Source organism: Etheostoma spectabile, chromosome 2 (assembly GCF_008692095.1).
Source record: "Etheostoma spectabile isolate EspeVRDwgs_2016 chromosome 2, UIUC_Espe_1.0, whole genome shotgun sequence".
NCBI lineage: Eukaryota > Metazoa > Chordata > Actinopteri > Perciformes > Percidae > Etheostoma > Etheostoma spectabile.
In genome coordinates, this window is record NC_045734.1 from 2,013,359 (window position 1) to 2,038,288 (window position 24,930).

General features: G+C 41.8%; 1 protein-coding gene across 1 annotated transcript in view; it reads left to right on the top strand.

The window, feature by feature from the left end:
* LOC116695634 (E3 ubiquitin-protein ligase NEURL1-like) overlaps positions 1 to 24,930 on the top strand; it is a 60,914-nt gene that overhangs the window by 17,419 nt on the left and 18,565 nt on the right. Inside the window, 2 exon segments of the mRNA XM_032526047.1 lie at positions 546 to 796; positions 2,424 to 2,745. Of these exon segments, the coding sequence (XP_032381938.1) occupies positions 546 to 796; positions 2,424 to 2,745 (573 nt within the window).

Genomic DNA, 24,930 nt, shown 5'->3' on the forward strand with positions numbered 1-24,930 from the left:
AGGGTTTGAAAGGTGCTATAGAAATAAAACATTACTTACTTACCTAATACGTATGTGGCATGTAATATGTTGAAACTCCGTTATTCTGCCAGCCAGCGCATGGCTTCTACTAAAGACTTGACAGATGCTCCCAGTCAACATGGACCCCCTTATCCCAACTGGCTGTCGGTCTGGGAGCAGTTCACTATGTGACTAACTGAGGAGCACAATGTTCTGTCTTGTACATGTGTTGCAATCTAGACCTGCACGGACATTTGCCTTTCATCCTGCAGGGCCCAAATGTGATTATGCCTGATTAGTTTATTACTCTCCTGCTCACAAATAATCAACATAATCAACAAAGAACCCCAAAACAAGGGCTCTGAAATCTTAGATTATGTGGTAATAATAGTGATGCAGAGTTTTTCATTACAGTTTAAACAGAAGCATCAGACTCTAATTACATTACTAACCCTAAGCTCCTGCTCCTAATTAGGACATTTTTTTCACAGTAAAGCTCAATTCTCTCTGTGCTCTGCTCTCCTTTTTGCCTCCCTCTGCCTCAGACTCCCTCGGTGGTCCGTTCCCGTCCACATCCCACCGATGCCACCACAAACCCAAGAGGTGCCTGCCTATCCAGTGTGGCAGCGTTGGCGGGCCCCTCCACATCAGCCCACTCCTCTTCCATCCAAACGCCAAGGGATCCCAAATCGTCATGGACGTAGTCCAGAGGACAGTCAAGAGGCAGGCCAGTTTCTGCAACGCCATCACCTTCAGCAACCGGCCCCTAGCGCTGTATGAGCAAGTCCGCCTCAAGGTATGTCTGAATGGAGCACTCCTAAAAAGTCTAGGGAGCTTTTAAACGGTCATACTGTTGTACTGCTTTTATCTAAGTTTGAGTTCCTCAATGAAGTACAAAAGAATAAACAAAAAAATGTCAAATAAAAGACACAAAAGTATTTCACTATAAAACCGAAAAAGGGAGTCAAAAGAAGCTAAATGCTTTTCGGGTCTTACCCCTATTGGGTTAACAACTACGCTGTCTGCATATGAATGAAAACCATGTAAACAGATCTATTTTACAGATTTCCTGGAGACGTCTTCTAATTTGTCATAATACAGGAGGTTGTCTGGGATTTTAATCCTGTGTGAATCTAGCATGTTTGTAAGTAGTCGAAAAAAAAATTCCACTGCAAATGACCGACCATATTTCGCCAAACACAGAGGTTGTGTGAAAAAATTAGTAGTCCGGTATGAATCTGCATCTCAGGGATTCGGGGTTGTATTGGCTGCATTGGCAATTCTAAATGAAAGTTTCGTCAGATCCTTGACATCACATGTGGGGGACTGTCACGATGGGAGACTGGAGAGGAGGCTTTTAAATGCACAAGGTGTGTATTTCTTGACAAAACTGCATCAAAACACACTCAAACCCCCCCAAAAAAAAAATTAAACTGAGGAAAAATAACAGCAAACAAAACGGCAACGTCAAAGCAAGCTGCCAAGCCCCCTGTCACTCCCTGATGTGAGTCCAGTGCAGATGTGAGTCCTGCATGCTCAGATGTGAACGGTACGGCCTAACGTCATACTGAAATTAGTGAAATCCATAAAATCATAAACTTTTCTAATTACAAACAATAACAGAAGATGGAAATCATTTCAGAAACGTAGCTATCTAGGTCAATTTTTACAGTATTGACATTCCAGAAGTCTCTCGTTAGCATCTTGGAGGCTACTTGTTGCATGCGTGACTCACCTCTGACCAGACTCACGTCGGGCAGTGACACCCCTCCTTTCTGCTTCTGATGCCTTTTTAACCCAGTCCCCTCTAATTGGACCATACCACCTGCACAGGGGATTAAAGGGTGAGCTAACCTGAGCATGCTACAATAACACTAAGTTTCTTAAAACCTCATTACAATTAGATCAGATACTGCCAACATCACTATTTATACAAATACATGCACCCTCTACAATAGGCACCACAAATATTATAAAAATGTAATTGCTCTACACCTTCAGATTGCCCCAGTCCCTCCCCACAGAAAGGACCTAATGAGGCAAACCTGCATGTATTAATGCATGTATCAACCTGATTAAGCTGGTGAGCAGCTGAACTAACCCACCCCTCCCCCACATCACAGGCAGAACCATAGCAAAACACTATGAACCCATAAAACTTACTGAACAGGCCTATGTCAAATAAGAAATTGGTGGTAGTGGGGGTGGTAATTTCTAAACAACAACAGCAAGGCCCCCTGGTAATTCTTGTCCCGTTCGAATAGGGCTTATGTCGTTAGGCTTATAAAGGAGAAGTTAAGAGTTGGGGGGGATCTACAGCCACATGTCAAATGGCTGTTTGCACTATTTCCATCAAATTTCTAGGAAATAATTCATATTTCTTAATAAAACCAATGAAGCACATATGGTTCTCTTCTCCCCAGATTACTAAAAAGCAGTGTTGCTGGAGCGGGGCTCTACGTCTGGGCTTCACTGCTAAAGACCCCTCCAGGATAAACCCCGACAGCCTGCCCAAGTACGCCTGCCCCGACCTGGTGTCCCAGAGCGGCTTCTGGGCCAAGGCCCTCCCCGAGGAGTTTGCCAACGAGGGCAGCGTTATCGCCTTCTGGGTTGACAAGAAAGGCCGAGTCTTCTACCGCATTAACGAGTCCAGTCCCATGCTGTTCTTCAGTGGAGTGCGCACAGCCGAGCCCCTCTGGGCCCTCATTGATGTTTACGGTCTGACCCGTGGTGTGCAGCTGCTAGGTAAGACGAATAAAACGCAGAGCGGAATTACCAACCAGGCAAAACCGCCCCGGGAACCCAGACCCTTGGGGGCCCTAAACATAAATGATAATTTAGAATCTTTTAATTAACTAAGTAGGGGAGAGCCGGGACGATTGAAACGCGGGACGGATGAAACATTCCAGTTTTCTCCGAGTGCGATGATGATAGACAGACTTCCTTAGGTCTGAACATAGATCATGTTAACCTCCACCTATCAGCCAAATATCTCCCTGTTATTTCCTTTCATCACGGAGTTACAGCCGATAAACGCGTTTTGATGGTCAAAAGTAAACTTCATTAGCGGTCACATTTTTTCGATTATTAACCAGGGTTTTTCATTTAAAGGTTTGACTACATGCTTATTTAGTAGACCAGTTAGTGTTCTCCACAATCCCAGACTTTCATATTTCATGCTTGTTTACATAAAAAGCAAAACAGGCTATAATGGCATATGTCTATGTCGGGACGGATGAAACAGCTGTTTCAACTGTCCCCGACCTGGCTGGAACTCCATGCATTTTAAGTAAATGCACAAATGTCTGTGTTCGTACAATTATGTATGGTGGTGAGACATGGAATAGCAGTTTTAGAAAGATGAAAATATATTTCAGCCCACCAGGTAGGGGGGGTTGAGTTTTCCCATGTTATCCTATGGAGACTGACGGGTTGGGGCGCGTTATTTGGATGTCCATTAGTCTAACCCATGTAAAAACCTAGTGAAATTACATTTTCTACAATAGAAACATGATATAAATAGAAAAACTTACTGTTCTAGCTATAAAAATAGCACAATCATCCACAGTGCATGATATTTCAATAACCGCTTCATACGCGCTTCAGGATGACGGGAATTAGTTGTTAACAGACATTCACAAAGACGCATAGTCCTGCACCAATCTAACTATAATAACACCTTTTGGAAGTACCATCCATGATATACAGTAAAATATTAAAGTTGTTGGAAGATTATATGGCTTAAACTGCATGTTCATTCGTCCCCGCATGCTGTTCTTCGTCCCGTCCAGGAGGGACGGATGAAACATTATGCACGTCCACTTTTGCTGTAATAACTCCTGAACGGTTTGTTCAAAGCTGAACATGCAACTGTATTTGACAGATGACAGGTGTAGGTTGCTGGTTACAAAATATCAGCTTTCAGTGTGATTCGACCGCTTTGTAAATTACGTTTAATTAAAAAGTGTTTCAACTGTCCCGGCTCTCCCCTAATATAAACCAAAATAGGAAAATGGGTTTACCAGAATAGTATATATAACAGGATATATAAAAGAATATGCTAAGGTTGTGTTCTGGACTATTGTCTTGGCAACCATTACGTGTTAACTGTATCACTATCTCCATCAGCAACTTTCCCCTCTGTTGACTTGTGTGAGGCTGTGGATAGCTTAAGGTCTATATAAGAGAGACTTCAGATACAGTATCCGGGGACCACTAAGGTCTATATAAAAGAGACTTCAGATACAGTATCCGGGGACCACTAAGGTCTATATAAAAGAGACTTCAGATACAGTATTAGGGGACCACTAAGGTCTATATAAAAGAGACTTCAGATACAGTATCCGGGGACCACTAAGGTCTATATAAAAGAGACTTCAGATACAGTATTAGGGGACCACTAAGGTCTATATAAAAGAGACTTCAGATGCAGTTTTAGGACCACTAAGGTCTATATAAAAGAGACTTCAGATACAGTATCCGGGGACCACTAAGGTCTATATAAAAGAGACTTCAGATACAGTATCCGGGGACCACTAAGGTCTATATAAAAGAGACTTCAGATACAGTATTAGGGGACCACTAAGGTCTATATAAAGAGACTTCAGATACAGTATTAGGACCACTCAGGTCTATATAAAAGAGACTTCAGATACAGTATCCGGGGACCACTAAGGTCTATATAAAAGAGACTTCAGATAAAGTATTAGGACCACTAAGGTCTATATAAAACAGACTTCAGATACAGTATCCGGGGACCACTAAGGTCTATATCATGGGTCTCAAACTCGCGGCCCGGGGGCCATTGCGGCCCGCGGGATGATATTTGTGGCCCCTACTTGACATCAAAGTAAGTGTTAGTGCGGCCCGCGCGTTCTGAAACTTTTGTCATTGCGCTTGTCACTTATGGGCTACCGTAGTAGTCTCGTGACAGCGGCGTAACGGTGTCAAGCTAGCTAAGTACCCTTTGTGGCAAATGCCTGAGGTTTGACAGTGTGATGTCTGTTGTTGTGAAATGCACCATCCATATCAGATCTAGGGGCTTAAAGCACCGGCAGTTCCGCGCCCTTTTTGGAGGAAATAGAGGTTTTTTTTGGAATACTTGATGCGGCCCAGCCCAACCCAGACTCTACTTCCAGCGGCCCCCAAGTAAGTTGAGTTTGAGACCCCTGGTCTATATAAAGAGACGTCAGATACAGTATTAGGACCACTCAGGTCTATATAAAAGAGACTTCAGATACAGTATTAGGGGACCACTAAGGTCTATATAAAAGAGACTTCAGATACAGTATTAGGGGACCACTAAGGTCTATATAAAAGAGACTTCAGATACAGTATTAGGGGACCGCTAAGGTCTATATAAAAGAGACTTCAGATACAGTATCCGGGGACCACTAAGGTCTATATAAAAGAGACTTCAGATACAGTATTAGGACCACTAAGGTCTATAAAAAAGAGACTTCAGATACAGTATCCGGGGACCACTAAGGTCTATATAAAAGAGACTTCAGATACAGTATTAGGGGACCACTAAGGTCTATATAAAGAGACTTCAGATACAGTATTAGGGGACCACTAAGGTCTATATAAAGAGACTTCAGATACAGTATTAGGGGGCCAGTAAGGTCTATATAAAAGAGACTTCACATACAGTATTAGGACCACTAAGGTCTATATAAAAGAGACTTCAGATACAGTATTAGGGACCACTAAGGTCTATATAAAAGAGACTTCAGATGCAGTACTAGGGGACCTTTTTAAAGTGTACTCAGTTATGCATTTCTGCTGCTTTCGGTATTCTTCTAAAATACAAAAAGTTTTAAATGATCGAGTACCCTGAGCTCAAAATCCAACATTGATGCCCAACAGTAGTAAAAGCTGCAGTAATATACAGTTATAAGCTCTCATGTGTTTTTTCTGTCTACTGAATCACTTGTCCACTCTCTCTCTCTTTCTCTGTTGTGCCTTCACAGTGAAACCGCTATTCTTTATTCAGTTTAGGGGGGGGATTCTTTAATGCAGTTAAAGTGTTCATTTCTGCAGGTGACTAAGCAGGTTTTCTTTTGAGAGGTTACCCTTCCTGTTTTTGTGTACAGTAAAGCTTTCCATGAAGCAATGGAATAACACTGATCAAAGGCTATCTATATCTGACCAATATCTGGCCCTCATGTTTACACAAAAGCAGAGAGGGATAGGAGGGTGGGGGGGGGGGTTATTATCAAGGTATGCTGGGTGGCTTAGCATGCATATCACAAAGGCAGAGCCCAGGATAGTATGGGCGATGCTTTGATGTGAGAGAATGTATAGACACATTTCTTTTCCCTGGAGATTGTCATCCCCTCTGCTGCTGCTGTAAAAATAGCCCCCATGTCCCATAGATAGCCCTTTTGATTGGATTTGTGTACTGTGTGTACTTTGTATGCATATCTTCAGGGTGGCGGGGGTGGATGTTTAGGGTGTTAAGTATGAGAGGGCACATCATCAGCATAGCATCACGATATTTTCCGTGGCAGTACTGTATTGATACAGAGAAGCCAAGCATCTTTTATTATTGAAATTGCAAGTTAGAATTTAACTTTTTGGAACTAGAATGATAAAAGCAACTGTTTTTTTTTTTTTTAGTCCACTAGATGGTGCAGTTGAATTTTTTGGGGGTGATGTCAGCAGGGATGGCGTCGCGTGCATGAGGGGAAATTTGGGAATAAATAATCCATGAAGTTCTAATTTAGAGATTTTTTACGGTTTTCATTTTCTATTTCCTCCCTCTTCTTTGTTAACTATGATTTCCTGCTCCTCAGATCTCTGCAGGGTAATCCAGACAGCTAGCTAGACTATCTGCCCAAATTTAGGATAGGTTCCCTGGTCCTAGGTCTCTGAGGGTAAATCCAGACAGCTAGTAGACTTCTGTCCAATCTGAGGACTATGGCTACCTGGTCCTCAGATCTCTGCAGGGTAATCCAGACAGCTAGCTAGACTATCTGTCCAATCAGAGGATATGGTTAAATGGCCTAGATCTCTGTGGGTAAATCCAGACAGCTAGCTAGACTATCTGTCCAATCAGAGGACTATGGTTCCCTGGTCTCAGGTCTCTGCTGGGTAAATCCAGACAGCTAGCTAGACATCTGTCCAATCAAAGGGCTATGGTACCTGGTCCTCAGATCCTGCAGGGTAAATCCAGACAGCTAGCTAGACTATCTGTCCAATCTGAGGACTATGGTTACCTGGTCCCAGATCTCTGCAGGGTAAATCCAGACAGCTAGCTGACTATCTGTCCAATCTGACTTTTCGTTGAACGTACACACACAACAAGGGGACAACCGAGTAAATTATCTGATTAGATGAAAACCGTTTTCCTTTTTGGATTTAATTTGAAGTGGGGAAAAAAGTAATACATTTCCATATAGCAGAATATAAGGTTTAAATTCACAATTATATTGTATTGTGATTCTTGTGATTCCCACCCCTAATAAAAGCCACACTTATGGTTCATAATTTTTTAATATTTAGGACATTTTTAAGCCTTCATTCTATAGGACAGCCGAAGTCATAAAAGGGGAGATAGATGGGGAATGACATGCAGCAAAGGCCCACAGGTCGGAGTCAAACCCACCGCGGCTGCACAGAAGTAAACCTGTAAAGTAAACCTGTATACATGGGCGCGCGCTACTAGGTGAGCAACCTAGGCGCCCTTATGGTTCATAACTTAACGTCCTGTGTCCATATTTAAGTCTTTCGTAATACATTACTGTGTGCAGATACAAAAAAAACCCCATCATATAATAGGATATGCAGAAAACGGTTCCAATCTCAAATAGCAGGGGCCCGCTAGTCGTGCTTACCATCTGATTGCCATCTCCGTAATGCATCTTTCAGAGAGACGTCTGACCCCGATGAAACACTGCTCCAAGCACAAGCTCAGTCAAAAGCCGGCCTTCTCCCTAGCCATACTTAAGTCATTTCTACTGTCTTTTTACAGTCAGGCCATATGCAGGGCTGCCTACAGAGTAGTGCTCGTGTTCCTCAGGGGGCCAACTGGCTGACATCTGCCCCCACAAACAGGGGCCTGTTCAGAGGGGTGGAACACTACTGAAGGTCGAGATAGAAATGCATCGGCCAGACTAGACACGGCCCATTGTGAAGCTGAATGGCCAATTGTGTTTGCTCTGTGCATCATGTTTCTGTGTGCAACGCTTCATTTCCCTATCCTTGGATAAGCCCTTGGGCTTCCACATCTGAGGCCTTTCCCTCGCTTTCACTCCTTATTTTATCTGGCATTTGAGGAGCTGTTTTTTTTTAATTTTTTTTTTATATCAGCCTCAGATTCTCAATTAATCCCACAGCTTGGGAAGTGGTAAAGATGCAGCATTTTCTTTATTATTTGCAATTGCTTCTAATCTTCCAATACCTAAGTAGACCTCTTAGAACACATTTAGCTGCTGAAAAATGATTTGTTACATTTGTATATGTTTCGGGACAGGATCTTTAAACCCCATTTTACTTGCACGTCGATCTTTTATCACACCTTCAATCAAAATCCTCAGTTCTCTCCCCAGCCTACACCTCTATTTTTTGCTGATGTGATGACCACATTTCCCCTGTAGGATCAAAAACATTTATGTTCTGTCCATTTCAGCGGTTCTCAGTGGTGAGTGATAATATCCATTGTGCCACCTTGAAAATACTATAATCCTTGCTACATAAAGATTGAATTAAACTCTGTGGTGGTTTAAGTTTCTAGCTCAAAAGATTTTGTACAGCATGTGTATGTCGGCCTTTCATAATGTAAATTAGTAGGGGACCCTCTGGTTGTATCTTTAGTGTCTCCATTCAGCACACAAACATGCACACTTCACCTTCAAAAGCAGCTTCCACTGCCTATTGCCTATATAAATGAATCTACAGGTCTTCATATTGCTTGATCAGGGTTTCCACCTAGTTTAAAAAAGTCTAAAATTTCAATATCAAAGTATTAGTAGTAGTGTGCATTATGTTCTTAATTTTCCTACTTCCATGTAACGCTACCTCTAATGCTCATTGAAGCGCTCAGCACGTTACAATATTTTTATTGATTTATTTTAGTTTCTATGGTGTTCTTTATTTCACTAGTTCAAATACAATTCCCTGTACAAGGAATATAAAGACTACCAACCCATCAGCATTCATATAGTTGACTCAAATCTCTTTGGATTGTACCACAAACATCAAACAGATCTTATTCTTCAACTATGGGGGAAGTGCAAATTTAGCAAAAATCTGAATTTAGGGCTTGGTTAAAGACAGTTGCTAACAACATGTTTGAAGCCTAGTGCTTCTTATGCAATAAAAGCAATTCATTTTATGACTGCATTTTGTAAATACGTCTTATCACAATGGTTTTAAAGAGGGAATCCCTCTAGGATTTCACGATGTCGCGATCTCCCCAATTCACGCAAATTCAACCAATCACCGTGATTTGGTGCAACTCGCAATTTTGACCAATCACCAGTACTTTTTCGCAAATTTGACCAATAACCGAAGTTTCCTGCGACTTGAACCAATCCCAGCAGTCCTATATGCCAGAATCTGTATTAGCATGTGACTCTGAGAGCCAGGGACCAGGCAGAAGTGAGAACGAGTTGATGTCACGTACGTGGCCATATATGGGTCCGGGAACACCTTTTAAAGAGACGGTTTACCCCCAAAATCAAAAATACATATTTTGTCCCTGTTACGTGTCGTGTTATCCATCAATCTAGTTAGTTTTGGTGTGAGCTCCCCAGTGTTTAGCGATATCGGCCGTAGACATGTCTGCCCTCTCTCTAATATAATGGAACTAGATGGCACTCGGCTTTGGGTGCATGCACAAGATAATCATCTGACCTGGTTGTGAGCAGTTTCATGTAGGAACTATTTTCTTTCTACTTAAACTACACCCGCGCAAGCTATCACCAGAAGGAAGCACAGAACTACAGCTCAGCCAAGGAGGGTTATTTTTGGGCTAGAACGGCCTCTTTAAACACCCTTAACTTTATTAAACAGATTTTTTTTTGCCTCTGTGGACTAATTGTAGCAACTTCTTTGCAACCTCCATGAGCCGCCAAGAGAACAATCACTTGTATGACGCGCGGATCCTCTCCGAGATATGCTATCAAAGATTTGTCTATTTGACAGTCGTAAAAAACATTAGGAAACAAAATCCAGTTGCCTGAAAAATACTGCAAAAATTGAATAGTTTTGGAAAAACGTGATGAAACTGCAATACATTTGAAAGTGCAAATACCCAAACTCACCCCCTCTCTATAGCCTCCGCCATGCAGGTGCACAGGTGTATAAATAGACTGATAATTGTCCGACCAACCCCCATGGCGTCCTACATTACGTAAGGTGAAAACTATAAACCATAAGCAGAGGCAAGCTGTAAACACAACACTGTGTACAGCCTATTCACACATCCAGCAGACTCTGAGCAACATGACCATTCGTTTGGCGTTGTTTGTGTCCAATACTTGATTTTTTTGCTCTGTTTGGTTCTCCACCTTCGTCTTAAAGAAAACATCACGCTCTTCGGGCGATAAAATGCTTCACGTTTAGCGGTCCCTCGTTAACTCTGTCTGTTTGCTGCTGGATATTTAGTACAATGGGTTCATCTGAGCTTTTTCACTGAGAACAGCTGCCTGCTGTAAGAGTAAGAGTGAACCGAAACAACAAAGTTAAAGACGCTAAAACGCTCTAAAACACTGCAGTCAGGTTTTAATCCTCTTTAATTTTGTCTCTGCCAGTGATCCGTAGTACGTTGCACATAGGCATTTGACCCATTTTAAAATACTGATTAGTGCAGGTGGATTGTGGATTATGTTAATAATGAGCATTTGAAATCAGGTAATCAGTGATGGGCTCCATTGTTAACCGTCTGAGGACAAAAGACGCACCGGCGAGTCCAAGCAATGTTTGATAACACTCCTACTCCAAAAATATAAAAAAATTCATTTTAGACATTTATTTTCTATTTTACTTATACTATTTATCTGAACCCAAGACTTTAGAAAACTCATTTCAAGCACCAAAACAATTTTGTTTTCACAAGAGATTTGAAAAAAATATGTTTGCATTAGGGCCCAATTATCTCTTTATACTTTGCTCTGGGCATCACTTTACAGAAAGACTGTTCTGAACATGTTGATGTGAAACACACGGGGATCAGGTTATATGCAAATATTCTTAAAAGGAGAATTCAAGAAGATCTAAAAAGGCCCTTAGACCTCAGAGGGTTAATATTAATATGTAGATTATAGCTGCTTTAATGTTTTTAAACTATCTTCGCATGTCTTTATAGCAGCGTCTTTGCTCTGCATGTTTCGATGAATCCTCTGGTCAGCAACTGAGGGAAGGTTTACCCTGGAAGACATTTGGAACGGCTTTGATGTAGAAAGATTGGAATAAGAGCGGGATAATGTGATAAATCCAGCCCACAGGATTCAACAGGGGGATACATCATACATGACAGGAACAAGCCTGTGAGCACGATGACAGCAATGCTGTCAGAGTTTCCTCCTCCCACCCTTCAACCTGCTAACCAAGCCGAGACAGGGAAAAAAAGATGGGGCATCCACAGTGACTGCATAAACACATGCATGTAGGAGAGTGTACTTGAACACAATCCGTATGATTCTGCCGCAAAGAAAAGATGAGATAAGATAAAACTCTGTTGTCTGTTCACGCAGAAAAGGTTCCTGCATCGTCTGCTCCAACTATCAACAGATTAGATTACAGATTAAAAAAAGACCAAAATCTGTATGGTTACCCTACAAACTTGTGACACACCTTTCCGTCTCTCTCACACACACACACACACACACACACACACACACACACACACACACACCACACACACACACACACACACCACACACACACACACACGCGTCTCTGCTTAGGTGCCTGAGGTAGCAGGTGATTGACTGCACCTGGCCTTGACTTGGGCAAATACAATATTGCGGCGCTTTGGCAGGATAATCTTTAGGCCAGACTGAAGCTGTCCCCACAGGCTTGAAATCCAACAAGCCTGAAAAAGTTGTTTAATATATAGCCGCGTCCCAGTTCCTAAGGTTAGCTGTCACTCTCGTTATGTACACACACATGCACACACACACATGCACACGGCAGAACTTTACTTGACATCGGGAAGAAGGCTGATTTACTGAGTAATTCCAGCTGTTTGTGAAGCTAGCAGGACTCAGATTGTATGAGTCAGTCACAGTGGAGCTTTAATCAAGAGGGGCCCTGTGTGGGACTTCCCTGGAGGACGAGAGAATAAAATCTGATTGCAAAGCCTCAAGGCTGCTAACACCTTTCAACCAGGCGGATGCAGAGAAGGGGCTTTGCCAATCTCGCTGTCACCTCAAAGTAGCAAGGCAGTTAATTTAGTTCATAGAAAACGTGGTGTCCTGGAAGAGAAGCTATGTCTGTAGTCTATCAGGAAAACTGCATGTACACTACGGGGTGGAAACACTGAAGAGCTTCTGACGTCTGCAGCGTTACGAACGATTGTCCTCGGGTGATGGATTTAATTACACTGATGCTCTTGACATGTGATAGATTTCCCATTGCATTTTTAGGGAGCGACAATGTTTTCTGTAACTAGAATATTTGAATAGTAGGGTTATAGGGTTTGTCAACTCATTGTTACGTTGAACCACAGAAACTGAAGACATTGGACATGAGGATGCTGTGTCCTAACTGCTTCACATCAGACATCTAAGTAGTGCAAAGAATAAACATCATGGCTATTGTCCAACCCTGTGTTTTGTATGAATGTGTCACTACACACTTCCGAGATACCGGATTATACCTGGCCCTGACAAAAACAAATTACTGTAAAACTGAAAGGAAACTAAAACTAGTGAACACACTCTGAAAATACTTTCAAAACTAACTATAACTAAAGCAGTGGGCTCTTTCTTTGAGGTATCTCTGTATATATGATACAACAACTTCCTCCTTTCTGTCATGCATGCGTTCATTTTGCAGGATAAATCCGCGTTAATTGTAGTAATATGCTTTTGTGTAAAGACGTCAGATGTGGGCTAGGTGAAAGGTAAAACCAACCCTGGAAACTGAAGCGCTTCAGCGAGAGTAACACAACGTGTGAAGGCTTGATGGATGAAGGCGCGGCAGGAGCCGACTCTTTGTCTTTCCAAAGACGTGTCTGAAAAGAGCTAGCTTATCTCTGACAGCGTCCGCTCGCGAGGCAGGGTCGCCCTGTTTGAACCTCTCACAACATGTCAGCGTTGGCAAGGCATAAGGGAAGAATGCCATCTCTGATAGAAATGACATCCGCCATGAGTTCTCATGTAGCTTACCAGCTGGTCTGGCCCTAGAGCATCTTCCACTTGCATGTGTTCAGAGGTTTCCCCTACTGATGTCACAAGTGTAGGAAGTGGTGACCAGGCACAATTTGTTTTAAATGAAATGCAGGACCCATCAAGCAGCATTCCCGTTTAAAAGGTAATGATGGTGTGTCTAAGGGACCACTGTAAACAAAAATCTTTGAAATTGGTCCCATATTGAGCAAGAACGCTGTAACCGGCAGCCATGAAGTGGCAAATGCGCATCGTTAATTTCCGTCCACTAAAAGTGCTGTTTTTGTCACTGACATGCTCAGATTGTAACTCTTGATTTGTTGTCTGACAACATTATGGAAAGGATCTTAACGGAGATGGATGTTTTTGGTAAAGAGAAAGATCCTTTTTGTTAAACATCTCCGATTGCCATTGCCAATATTCAATAATCACTAATTTTAGCTTGTATAGAGCCAGCATATTTCCACATGTACATGGGTGAATTAAGGGTTTATTTCAACCAGACCAGAGTGGTGACTGTTAGAACAGTGAAAAGATGAACCAAGACAGATTTTGATAGTTTTACATAGTTTCTGTCGACTTTGAATGAAGGGTTTTTTACAATGATAAATATACTGTTTATTTGAATGGAGTCTGGTGAGTTTGGCAATAGTGATTTCACTGATACTGTTTCATGTAAAACTAAAAGGAAATGAGTCTTTGACAAAATGTCTCTCTGTAGGGATCCTTGCCATAATGTTGTCAGACTCTTAGAATCATAATCTGAGTCTGATAGTTGCAAAAAAAAAACATGTTTTGTGGATGTAAATTGGAAGGTGCGCAATTGCCCATTAACTTTAGGTTGCTTCCCCGCTGCCGACTGCAGGCGTCTCACTTAATACTGGACCAATCAGTCACACAAAAACATAGAAAAATAGGGTCAAGGTTTTTACCCTTTAACAATAATTATAATAAGTAGGGTACAGTCCCTTTTTTACAAACCCTCTCAGGCTTCATTACTATTCATGACATAAATAATAATAACATAGGAAATTTGGATTAAACCAGTTGGTCTGATGTTGGCTCACGTGTAAATGTGATGCCTTAGCGTGTTGGTACAAAGTAAGTGTATAGAAGTGGGTTGAGAGAACAGGATAGTGTGTGAGTGGATTAGCACAACCTTCATCGGTGGTATAATTTGGTTTGCCTTTCCCTTCCCACGTCATTTTCTTTAGCCCACGGCTACACAGAGACTAATTACCATGAAATACTTGCTGAATATCTAAGGACAATTAGAAGAACTTAGCAAGGGACGAGATGAGAGAAATTTTAAACCTAACTCTAATTATGAAAGTCCCAAAGTGTTGAGGAAAACAAACACTTTAAATGTTACTGGATTCTAGAATTATATAATTAAAAAATATAGCAGGTTTTCTAAGGATACAATACAAAGTATGTTGTTCAGGAAAAGTTTAGAAAAATTAAATAGCTCAGAACTTCTCAAATACTCGTGATTTTGCACTTTTTGCAACTGGCTGTGCTTTGGCTCTCTCCGTACGATGCTCTGGCTCCACTCCTAGGACTCCACTAACATGAAGTCATCTGGAATGACAGAAGTCTATTAAGAACGTTTGTTGTGTTATCCAGCTCAGAGAGAGAGGCAGACCAGGGCTCCCATACTTCTGGGAGAAACCGATTACTTTCAGTGAAATGGTGATTTGATTATTGGCGCTCTTGACTGGCACTGGTGTTTGACTTGGCAGGCCTCAGCCTCCCAGTTAATAGCAGTACTCACCAAATCCTGATGCTCCACACACACCCTCTAATGAAAATACACAAAGCAGAAAAGATGGTGTACATCTGACCTTTTTTTGTACTCATTTAGGGAACGTAGTTTAGTGCTGTGAAGACCTCTATGCATCAAGCAAAGCAACGCTGTTTTTCTTGGCTGAAAGGTTGCTACATTTCATTTGTGCTGGATGTTGGTCAGAGAGCTCAAAAGGCCAAGAAGAATAAACTGGATTTGTATGATTTGGCATTTAGAATTTGAAATTACTGTACCTTGGCTGGATACTCCAGTTCACTAAATTCCTCTTCAAAGAAACAGATCAGAAGACATTAGTGAAATAATTCCATTTAGAACTTTATCAGTAGGGAGAGATCCAACAGATAACTTTGTAATGGAGGTAAACTAGAGGTAACTTGTCCAGATTGATGTAGAGTTTCCTGTTTTTGCTCAACTCTGTGTCTCTCCCGTGCTCAAAAGAAGTAATTTTACCGATAGTTCACAGTGTGATGTTCAGTGAAAATCCTCTGAAACATCCAGCTGTTGAATCCCACTTGCCCTCTGAAGGAGGCACCGTGGCTCCGTCTGGAGCTTAGCACCACCCAAGACAACTCTGACTGGTTTACAAAAACGCCAATAAACCAGAGCATGTTTTTCTCCCATCCAGGAATGCTGTGTGGACTGGCCAGACCCTCCTCCCCAGCACTGTGGAGAAAGGTCTGGCAATGTGAGACTAGAGCGTAAGGGACTTCAACTCCAATAGCAAAGTCATCCTGTAAAGTCCTCAACAATAAAATGATCCCAAATCCATTTGATTTCTGTTACAAATTGTTAACAGAGGCTCAACTTGCAGCCACAGGCACGCACGGTGGAACGAGCTAGAGAGGGAGCGCCTAGGACAATGCCATGACTCGGTGAAAAAAAAAAAGAAGTGGTTTTGCCGATTCATCACTAGAAATGTAACTGTAACAAGCATCTCACTATCACTAATGTTACCCACATTCATATTTAGATGAAACAAATTATATATTCAACTACAAAAGGCCTGGAAATTGGAACTCAGGACGGAAGTACAAAGCTATGGAAATGATAAACCATCTTGTCTTTTCTAATTGGCAGGTTTCACAACGCTGCAGACTGACGTAGTTTCAAGTTTACACTTGTCTCGTAGTAAGTCTTTGGTCTGAACTGGGCTTTAGGATTCACTGTGCCACATGTACTGGATGTTTAACATTAAAACCATAACCATAAAATCATGCCAACAATTATTTTTTTAATAGCTTAGTATTCTATGCACTAAAATATATGTATAAAGGCTTCAGGCCACCCCACATGTTATTGTAGGTCCAGTTTAATGTGAAACTTCATTTTTATATTATATATATATATATATATATATATATATATATATATATATATATATATATATATACACAGTTCAAGCAAGTGGATGACCACGCCTGATAACATATATGATTCAAAAGTAACGCAGCCATGTTAGTCATGTGCTGGGATAATGTTCCTATGTTAAAGATAATTCCACTTTGTTATAACTGGGGTCATATTTTCTTAGTTTCGGCCACCTTCAAATCCTATAATATTTGAACACTGCAACATCAATAAAAGGAAGTGTGATTGGTCAGGTAAAATGAGAAAGCAGATGGTCCTCCAGGTTTTAAACCAACAATTTTGGAAAAGAAAACCGTAAATATACCTAAACCCTCTGTTGTTTACAGGCCGAATCCCTGGTTCAACTTCCTGATAATTAGGACATTTGGGTCATGCTCACTTGAGTTCTTTTACCTCCAAAAAAGGTTAGAGTTGCTACGGTAAGTCAACCGACAGAAAATAAAGCGGAAATTACTTTTTTTTTATCAAATCATTTTGCGACATTTTCTGGTTCCAGCTTCTCAAATGTGACCATTTTTAGACTTAGTCTGGAAAAAAAAGAAGCAAATAGAAGACATTGCCATAGCCTCTGAGAAATTGGTATTCTTTAACTACATAATTTAACATGTCATAATCAATTCTTCAAGAAATTACAAATTCTAATTTTTAATGAAAATATTCATTAGTTGCAGGCCTAAACTGGATGATGTAGCTCAACTCTTGTTTAGAACCTGCCTGATATGGCTGTTGTACAAAATCTCAGCAATTACATTGGTGCGCGTGATGCTAATATTACTCATAGAAAGGATTGCCATAGGCATGAAAGTGAAACCCAAGTTGGCATGTCTGAGATTATATTTTAAAAATAATAGTAATGGGGGTTTCTGCCTCTGAGGCAGCACAGCAAGCTTTTAATACAACATTGACATACAGTATACTGAACTTTGAAGCAGATATGGCTAATGTGTTTGCAACTAGTTGCCTATTTCCACATCAGTTACAGAGCAACGTTAGCATTCATTTGCAGTCGGTTGTTTAGCCACCCAACAAATGTAAGTCCAATATTTACTCTCTCCTTTTAGCCGTGGTTTAATCTCCACCGGCTCCTGAGAGAAATATTTGGCTCTCTAACTGACAAATGCTCCACGGTGTTTACCGTCTGTCTGTCTGTCTGTCTGTCTGTCTGTCTGCTATTTGGTGGTCTGTTCTAGTGCACTGTGGATTTATCCGAGCTTATCTCAGAGCGGTGGGACTAAACCAGAACCGTAAAAATGTGGGCCTTAGAACCAAAAGAATGGACTGAAAGATGCAAAAGGCTCCAATATTGAGTGACAATTTTCTGTGGTTGTCACAGCAACAGCTTTCATATTCACCGCTAGGGATGGAAATCTCCAATAATTGTCCTGAATTGTTTTGATTTCAATTCACAAGGTCCCGATTTGATTACATTTCATTTGTAACTGAAATTTCCCTAGTCTAATTGATATTGATCAATTCGATTGGGGGAAATTTCAGTTACAATACCAATATATACATACATAATAATATGAAATAGTTATACAAATACAATGAAGTTTGTTAAAAGTACTTTTTAAGATAAGATAATTTGTTTATTAGTCCCCAATGGGGAAATTACTGCACTACACTCTGTGTACACACTTTTTGTTAGTACTTACACACAGGCCTGAAATACACACACACCTATACATGGAGAGATGTCAGAGTGAGTGGGCTGCCAGCTAAACCAGCGCCCTGAGCGGTCGGGGGGTACGGTGCCTTGCTCAAGGGCACCTGGCAGTGCCCAGGAGGTGAACTGGCATCTCTCCAGCCACCAATTCACGCTCCCAACTTGGGTCTATACGGGGATTTGAACCAGTGACCCTCTGGTTCCCAACCCAACTCCCTATGGACTGAGCTACTGCCACCAGTTTACTTCTCAGTAATAATGTGTCATTGACAAGCTACACGCAGGACACGGGGTCCGTGATTTCCAAAAACAATTGGTGACGTGGACTTTTCCACTTTGCATCAGTTTATCTCAGATGAGCTCGGGCCCAGAGAAGCCAGCAGCGTTTCTAGGTGTGGTTGATATGTGGCTTTGCATGGCTTTCACTTGTAGATGCAGCGACAAACTGTGTTAACTGACAATGGTTCTCTGAAGTGTTCCTGAGCCATCGTGGTAACATCCTTTACATGATGATGCCGTCTAGAATGCAGTGCCGCCTGAGGGATCTAAGGTCACAGGCATTCAGGCTTGGTTATTCGGTTTTTGTCCCTGTTGGCAACACTCTTGATCCTTTTTTTGTTATTTCGTTTTTGTTCAAAGGACTTTAAGTATCAAATCTTGAATGAATTTGTATACATTTTATTTATCAGAACTTTAATATACTTTGATGTTCCTCTGCTCACTAACATTGTTTTAGTGAGAACTCTCATTGTGACCTTTTCAATGAATATAATGATAAATATAGAAGGGACAATTCGTGGATTCAAACCTTTTTTCTCAATAGCGACTTCAAAGGAATTTCACACATGTGATCCAGCGTTTTATTCTAAAACATATCCTCCAAGCTTTGTAACAATTGGACTAACAGTGCACTTTGTTTAAAATGCCTCCAACTGATTTGTCAAAAACATTTATTTTCAGTTCAGTGTGATATGTAGCTCAGTCCAGCTCACGGCACAAAGCCGCAAGCTGCAATTCCAAGCTCAAACCTTGATTTGTCTCATTCCACATCCAGTTATTGTGCATTTAAAGCCCCCCCTAGTGGTTAATTTGAATATGACTTGCATTATATGTGTGAGGTCATTGTGTAGATATTTCCTGGAAGTTTTGTGTTGATTGGACAAACATTTAGTCATTTATAGCCTGATTTGCGCTATATCACATGCAGTTTGTCTGCATTTCTAGCGCCCCCTGGTGTTCAATTTGGATGGAACTTTCAGGGCGTGGTTCAGGTACTTATGAGGACATATCCTGAGAAATTTGTGATGATTGGACAATGATTATGTGATTTATAGTAAAATGTGTGTAATGCCACTCACCTATCTTGTGCTTGTAGCGCCCCCTAGTGATGTATGTATATAAAACTGTCTGGGTATATCTGGGGCACTTATCTGAACACACCTTGTGAGTTTTATGATGATGATGTTCATTTATGTCCTGTTTGATTGGTCAATAACTTGAAAAGTAATTGAGATATAGACTTGCTTTATACAACTTGTAATAAGCTTGATCCATTGATGATTAAGTAAATATTTGGTGGCAATTGGAGCTACGGTGTAGGAGGAAATCTGTAAAATGTGCTTTTTCTTCGGTGCTCGGGCCCTAATAACTAAAACAGACAAACATAGGGTTTGAACCCTAACAAAGGGGTGGCCGTGCATGTGTGGAGGGTGTCCGTCTTCTCCCAGTAATACATAATTAACCTCATATCAGTCTTCCCCTGTGCATGAGCACCGGGATAAAACAGGGAGGGCTTTAATGTAAGAACCTAATGATGGGGGTTATTAACGCTAAGGTCCTGGCATGCTGATTGGCAGAGACTGGGCGGCGCATACTAAATTCTGCCCATGACCTAAGGGACAGGGCTTTTGTGACTTGACGGGCATTTTGCCTGGCTCTTTGTTATGGCCATGTGTCGCCCCAGGAGCCGGCTGCTCTTTCCAAAAGCCCTGGGTTCAAAGCTGCCCAGGCCGATCAAGGACAGGATTGGGCCAGCGCCAGGCCATAAAGAACATCCCAAACATCTAGTACAAAGACCCCACTGACTCCATCTCTCTTTTCTAATATCCTCTCTCCTTGCAGTTTCATACCTCGGCCCCTCACTTGCTTGGTCGGTCAGTTTGCATTTCTTAATCCCGGGTTCGGTCATAGAGCTATACGCTGCATCTTTCTCCCTCAAAGACCCTGTGCTGTCTCCCTGACTCTGTGTTCTATCTGGGAAGTGCAACATTTCTCTGGATATCTATCTCTAGCCTTCTTATACTCAAAGCCTTCCCTTTACACCTCCTCTCATCTCTGTTTCTTCTCCTTTTCTTGTTTCTTCTGCCATCTCCTTTTTCAATTTATCTTCCTCCATCCAGATCTCTATTTTCACCTTTTCTGACATCAGATGAAACCCTCCAGAGACTGTGGATAAAGATAAGCCTTGTGAGATAGAGATTGTGTGCATGAAACAGAGTAAATCTCTCTCTCACTATCCCCCCCCCCCCCCACACACACACACACACACACACACACACTGGCTCAAACCCCTTGCACGTTCCCTGTGCTCAGGCTAGCAAAGCCACTAAGCCAGCCTCTGCCTCCATCCCCCTCCCCATGCACAGCATTAGCTAACCTGCTTTGTGGCTATTCCCTTAATCAAAAACATTTACAGTGAAAGCCAATGCCTGTGCGGGGCTAAAATAGACACGCTGCCATTTCTCCCTCCCATGTGTTCGCGATGGATTAGCCCAACAGGTGCGTAATTATTCTAATCAAAAACACTCCCAGGGAGAAGCCAGGCAATCCAAATGTTTTTTTTTTTGTTTTTTTTTAATTTTGAATAAGTCCATTGAAAGAGCTGACCCATAACTCTCATGCTCCCCTGCGTGAATTCAATGAATTCACAATCCGACTAGTGCTAGATTTGGTTTACAATTCACGAATCAGGTGATGAATTACCACCCCCACCCTTCAGACTCAGTGTCAGCAGCTGCATCGTCCATGGCCCCATTACAATGTCCTCCTACATGAGTGAGAAGTGAACACACACACAAACACACACACACACACACACACACACACCACAACACACACACACACACACACTGTTTAATGCTGCTTTCAAAGTAAAAAAAAAAAGAATTCTGGCCTTGGCCAATGGTAGAGATCATCTGTGAGTGGTGGATTTAAAAGGGACCAATAGGACAAAGGGATTGTATTTAGCTAAAAACGCAGGTGCACCATGATTAGCGGGCAGCAGCTGGTGAGGTCACAAACGGATACGGATACACACATGAGTGCACAAACACACTCACACACACACACACACACACACACAAATACACACACAAGCTTTTCAGATGCATGGTAAATGATCTACAGTCAATCATTCCTCTTTCTGTCCTCCATGCTAACAACAAGCATTAACAGCACACACACTTCCTCCATCTCACCAGCCTTTGATGAAGAAAAAAGAAGAATAAATGGTGATCCAATATGGGTTTGAAATGACTACTCTTTGAAAAGTGAGCAAGTGATAGGAAAAAGGGAGAGGATATAAAAAGGAACATAAACCCCTCTGAGGAGTTCTTTGAAAGTGGCTGATAAAAGACATGTTTTTTGAAAGGAATCAATTTACTGTGTGTGTGTATGAGTTTGTGTTCACACATTCTGCGGTTGAGTTAGAGCAGGAGTGACACACAGAGAGAGAGAGAGAGAGAGATGATTTGCGCCTGTTTGGAAGCCTGGGCCCGACTCCTTTCAACATAAATCCAGCATTGTCACAGGCAGCCATCCCTCCCTCCCACCGTGGTTTTACCTCTCCTCTCTAGCTCTCTCTTCCATCTGCTGTTATCCCCCGAGACATGTCATCATCCTCTCAGCAGCTCCGGTACTCCCGCGTGTCCCGGAGGTCTTGCAACAAAGTCTGTCCCATTGTAATCCAATTTAGGATGGAGCTGGATGATGGGCAGCAGAGAAACGGCCAGCTTTGAAAGAGACACACATACAATTTCATTTGGTGATGTCATTCAAATCCCCCCCAATAACTGGGAGCAAGTGGGCGGACGCTGGCTCGGGCATCACAATCACTTTGTGGTTGAGCAGTTAGCATGCCTGCTCCTCTGCCCATCACCACAGGAGAGGCCTTCCCTAGTCACCAGAGAGCCTGGGCCCCACTAGGGTTTCATTTTGACTTGACTTCCTTAAAGGCCTCCGTTCAGCAAATGGCTCTCTGTCCGAAGAAATGGAATATGATCAGGAAATGGACTACATGGCAGATTGACCTGTTCAATTACAATCCAACAGCCGTACGTCAGTCTGTTCCGTCTAGTATAACCCTAACCCGTCTAGTATAAAGTACATAAAAGGCAGTACTTGAGAGTAAGTACCCAAAAATCCCTTTGGTAGAAGTAATGTTCTCATACTAAATGTACTTTTATATAAGCAGTAAAAGTAAAATAACAAGCTTTGATTATAAGCTGCATTATATAATATTCAGCAATTCCACACCTTAAAGAATAATTTCAAAGTCTGACAACAAAAAGAAAACCTTTTTTTTCATTATTTTGTGAGGAACAATCTTTTACTCCAAAGTAGGAAAACATTTCTTACAAATATGGCTCCAGGTTTGTAACGTGATCTTCATCATCACCACCCCGCTCACCGCTGTCGTGGGTGCTCATCGTCAGTTGCGTTGGCAGTAGGTGCTTCCATGACGCTATCTGTTATTACGCTTCCTCCTCTTCTTCTTTAGTTTTGGCCGATGGTGTTGGCGCTTGGCAACAAACCGGCATTAGGTCACCAATTGCAATGGCGCGTGCATTAACTTGCAAACTAGGAGCAGTGATTGGCCGAACCTGCTTTCTTCCAGTGTAACAGATGCTTAGGGGATATGTATCAGTGTAAAAGTATGACCACACTCTGTATTTACAAAAGCACAACAATTCCAGTACAGTAACAAAGTATTTGTACTTTGTTAAATTCCAACACTGCTCTTAGTTGTGGCGTGGGTTTTCATGGAGGCTGCGAGGCCATCGATAGCAGAGGAAATAGAAGATGAAATCCGAGCTGGCATGCTAGTCATCGTCAGCTGGCCTCTGGGACACACAGTTAACTGCCGCACACTTCTGAGCAGAGAGGTGTTTAATGGTTGATAAGCAGTCTCTGGGAGCTGCCCTGTGTCCTCTCCATTTGATTTCCTCTCTGAAAAATCAATTAGGATAATCACAGAGCAATGTAAAGCTCTGGGTTAGCAGCTAACATTAATTGACGCCTGACATGACTTTGAGCGGGCGGCAATGGCTACCAATCACAGCTTTACAGCGTGCAAGGGATTCATCACACACCATTTCAGTGATGATGCAGAAAACCAGACATGTCACTGGAAAGGGGGGTCCGACCTTGAGAAGATCGTTGTCATCTCCACTTCAGTTTACACATTTGCAGCAGAATACGTGATGCCAGCCGCTGTCTTTGTTAACTAAGGCACGTACAGTACAGGCCAAAGGTTTGGAACCACCTTCTCATTCAATGCGTTCTCTGTATTTTCATGACTATTTACATTGTAGATTTTCCCTGAAGGCATCAAAACTATGAATGAACACATATTGTCCAATAGGGCTGTTGGCTGTGTATCAACCTGACTTCCGCACAACACGACTGATGGTCCCAACTCCCTTAATAAGGTAAGAACTTCCACTAATTAACCTTGATAAGACACACAGAAATGGTAAAAACCATTCCAGGTGACTACCTCATGAAGCTCATTGAGAGCACACCAAGGGTTTGTAGCACTATCAAAAAAGCAAAGGAGGGCTACTTTGAAGAAACTATAAATAAATAATAAATATAAGACATGTTTAAGAGTTATTTCACACTTTTTGTTAAGTACATAATTCCATATATGTTTATTCATAGTTTTGATGCCTTCAGTGAGAATCTACAATGTAAATAGTTATGAAAATACAGAGAACGCATTGAATGAGAAGGTGTGTCCAAACTTTTGGGCTGTACTGTATATTCTAAGGAAGAGTTCTTACCTGGTTTTAACATCTGTCCTGAGTAATCTGATCGCAAGTGGACAGTTCTGCGTATGTGTGTTCCCACCTGGCAGTAGAATGTATCTCCTAATGCATCCTGAGTAGGGCTGGCTCCCAATTTCTCAGTGGTGTTTTAAGCCCCCAGTGTTGACTTCAAGGCACTTAACCCAACCTTAATAATAACCATTGCCTAATCAAAGCTCCTTCCAGGTAGCACAGCCTCCCTATACCAAACACCCTCCCGATTGTGTTTTTTTAAGGCACAGACCGAATTACCTTCTTAGTATGGGGTATTGAAAAATGCCTCATCATTTAATACCAAATTTCAATACCACACGAGTACCTAATTGGCACCAGTTAGCCAATAACCATGCAGCATGGTTCCACTAAGACCTGATAATGTCTGTGATTGGCTGTCTAACATTATACATCGTAGAGACATACAGGAAAAACTCCATGTCACCATAAAGACGGGGCTCAAGGAGTAGGAACTAAAAGAGCTAAAAATCGTAATGTTGTCGTAATCGCTCAGGAACTGGTATCCAAGTCACGGTATTGTCTGTACAGGTATCAGAATTTTGTGATCCAATCTCACTTTTCCGCTCTACATGAAAATAAAAAATGTTGTCTAAGGCTGGAGGTGCGTGAGGGTGTTTGGTGCCACCAGGTGGCTCACGTACCACACTGGTC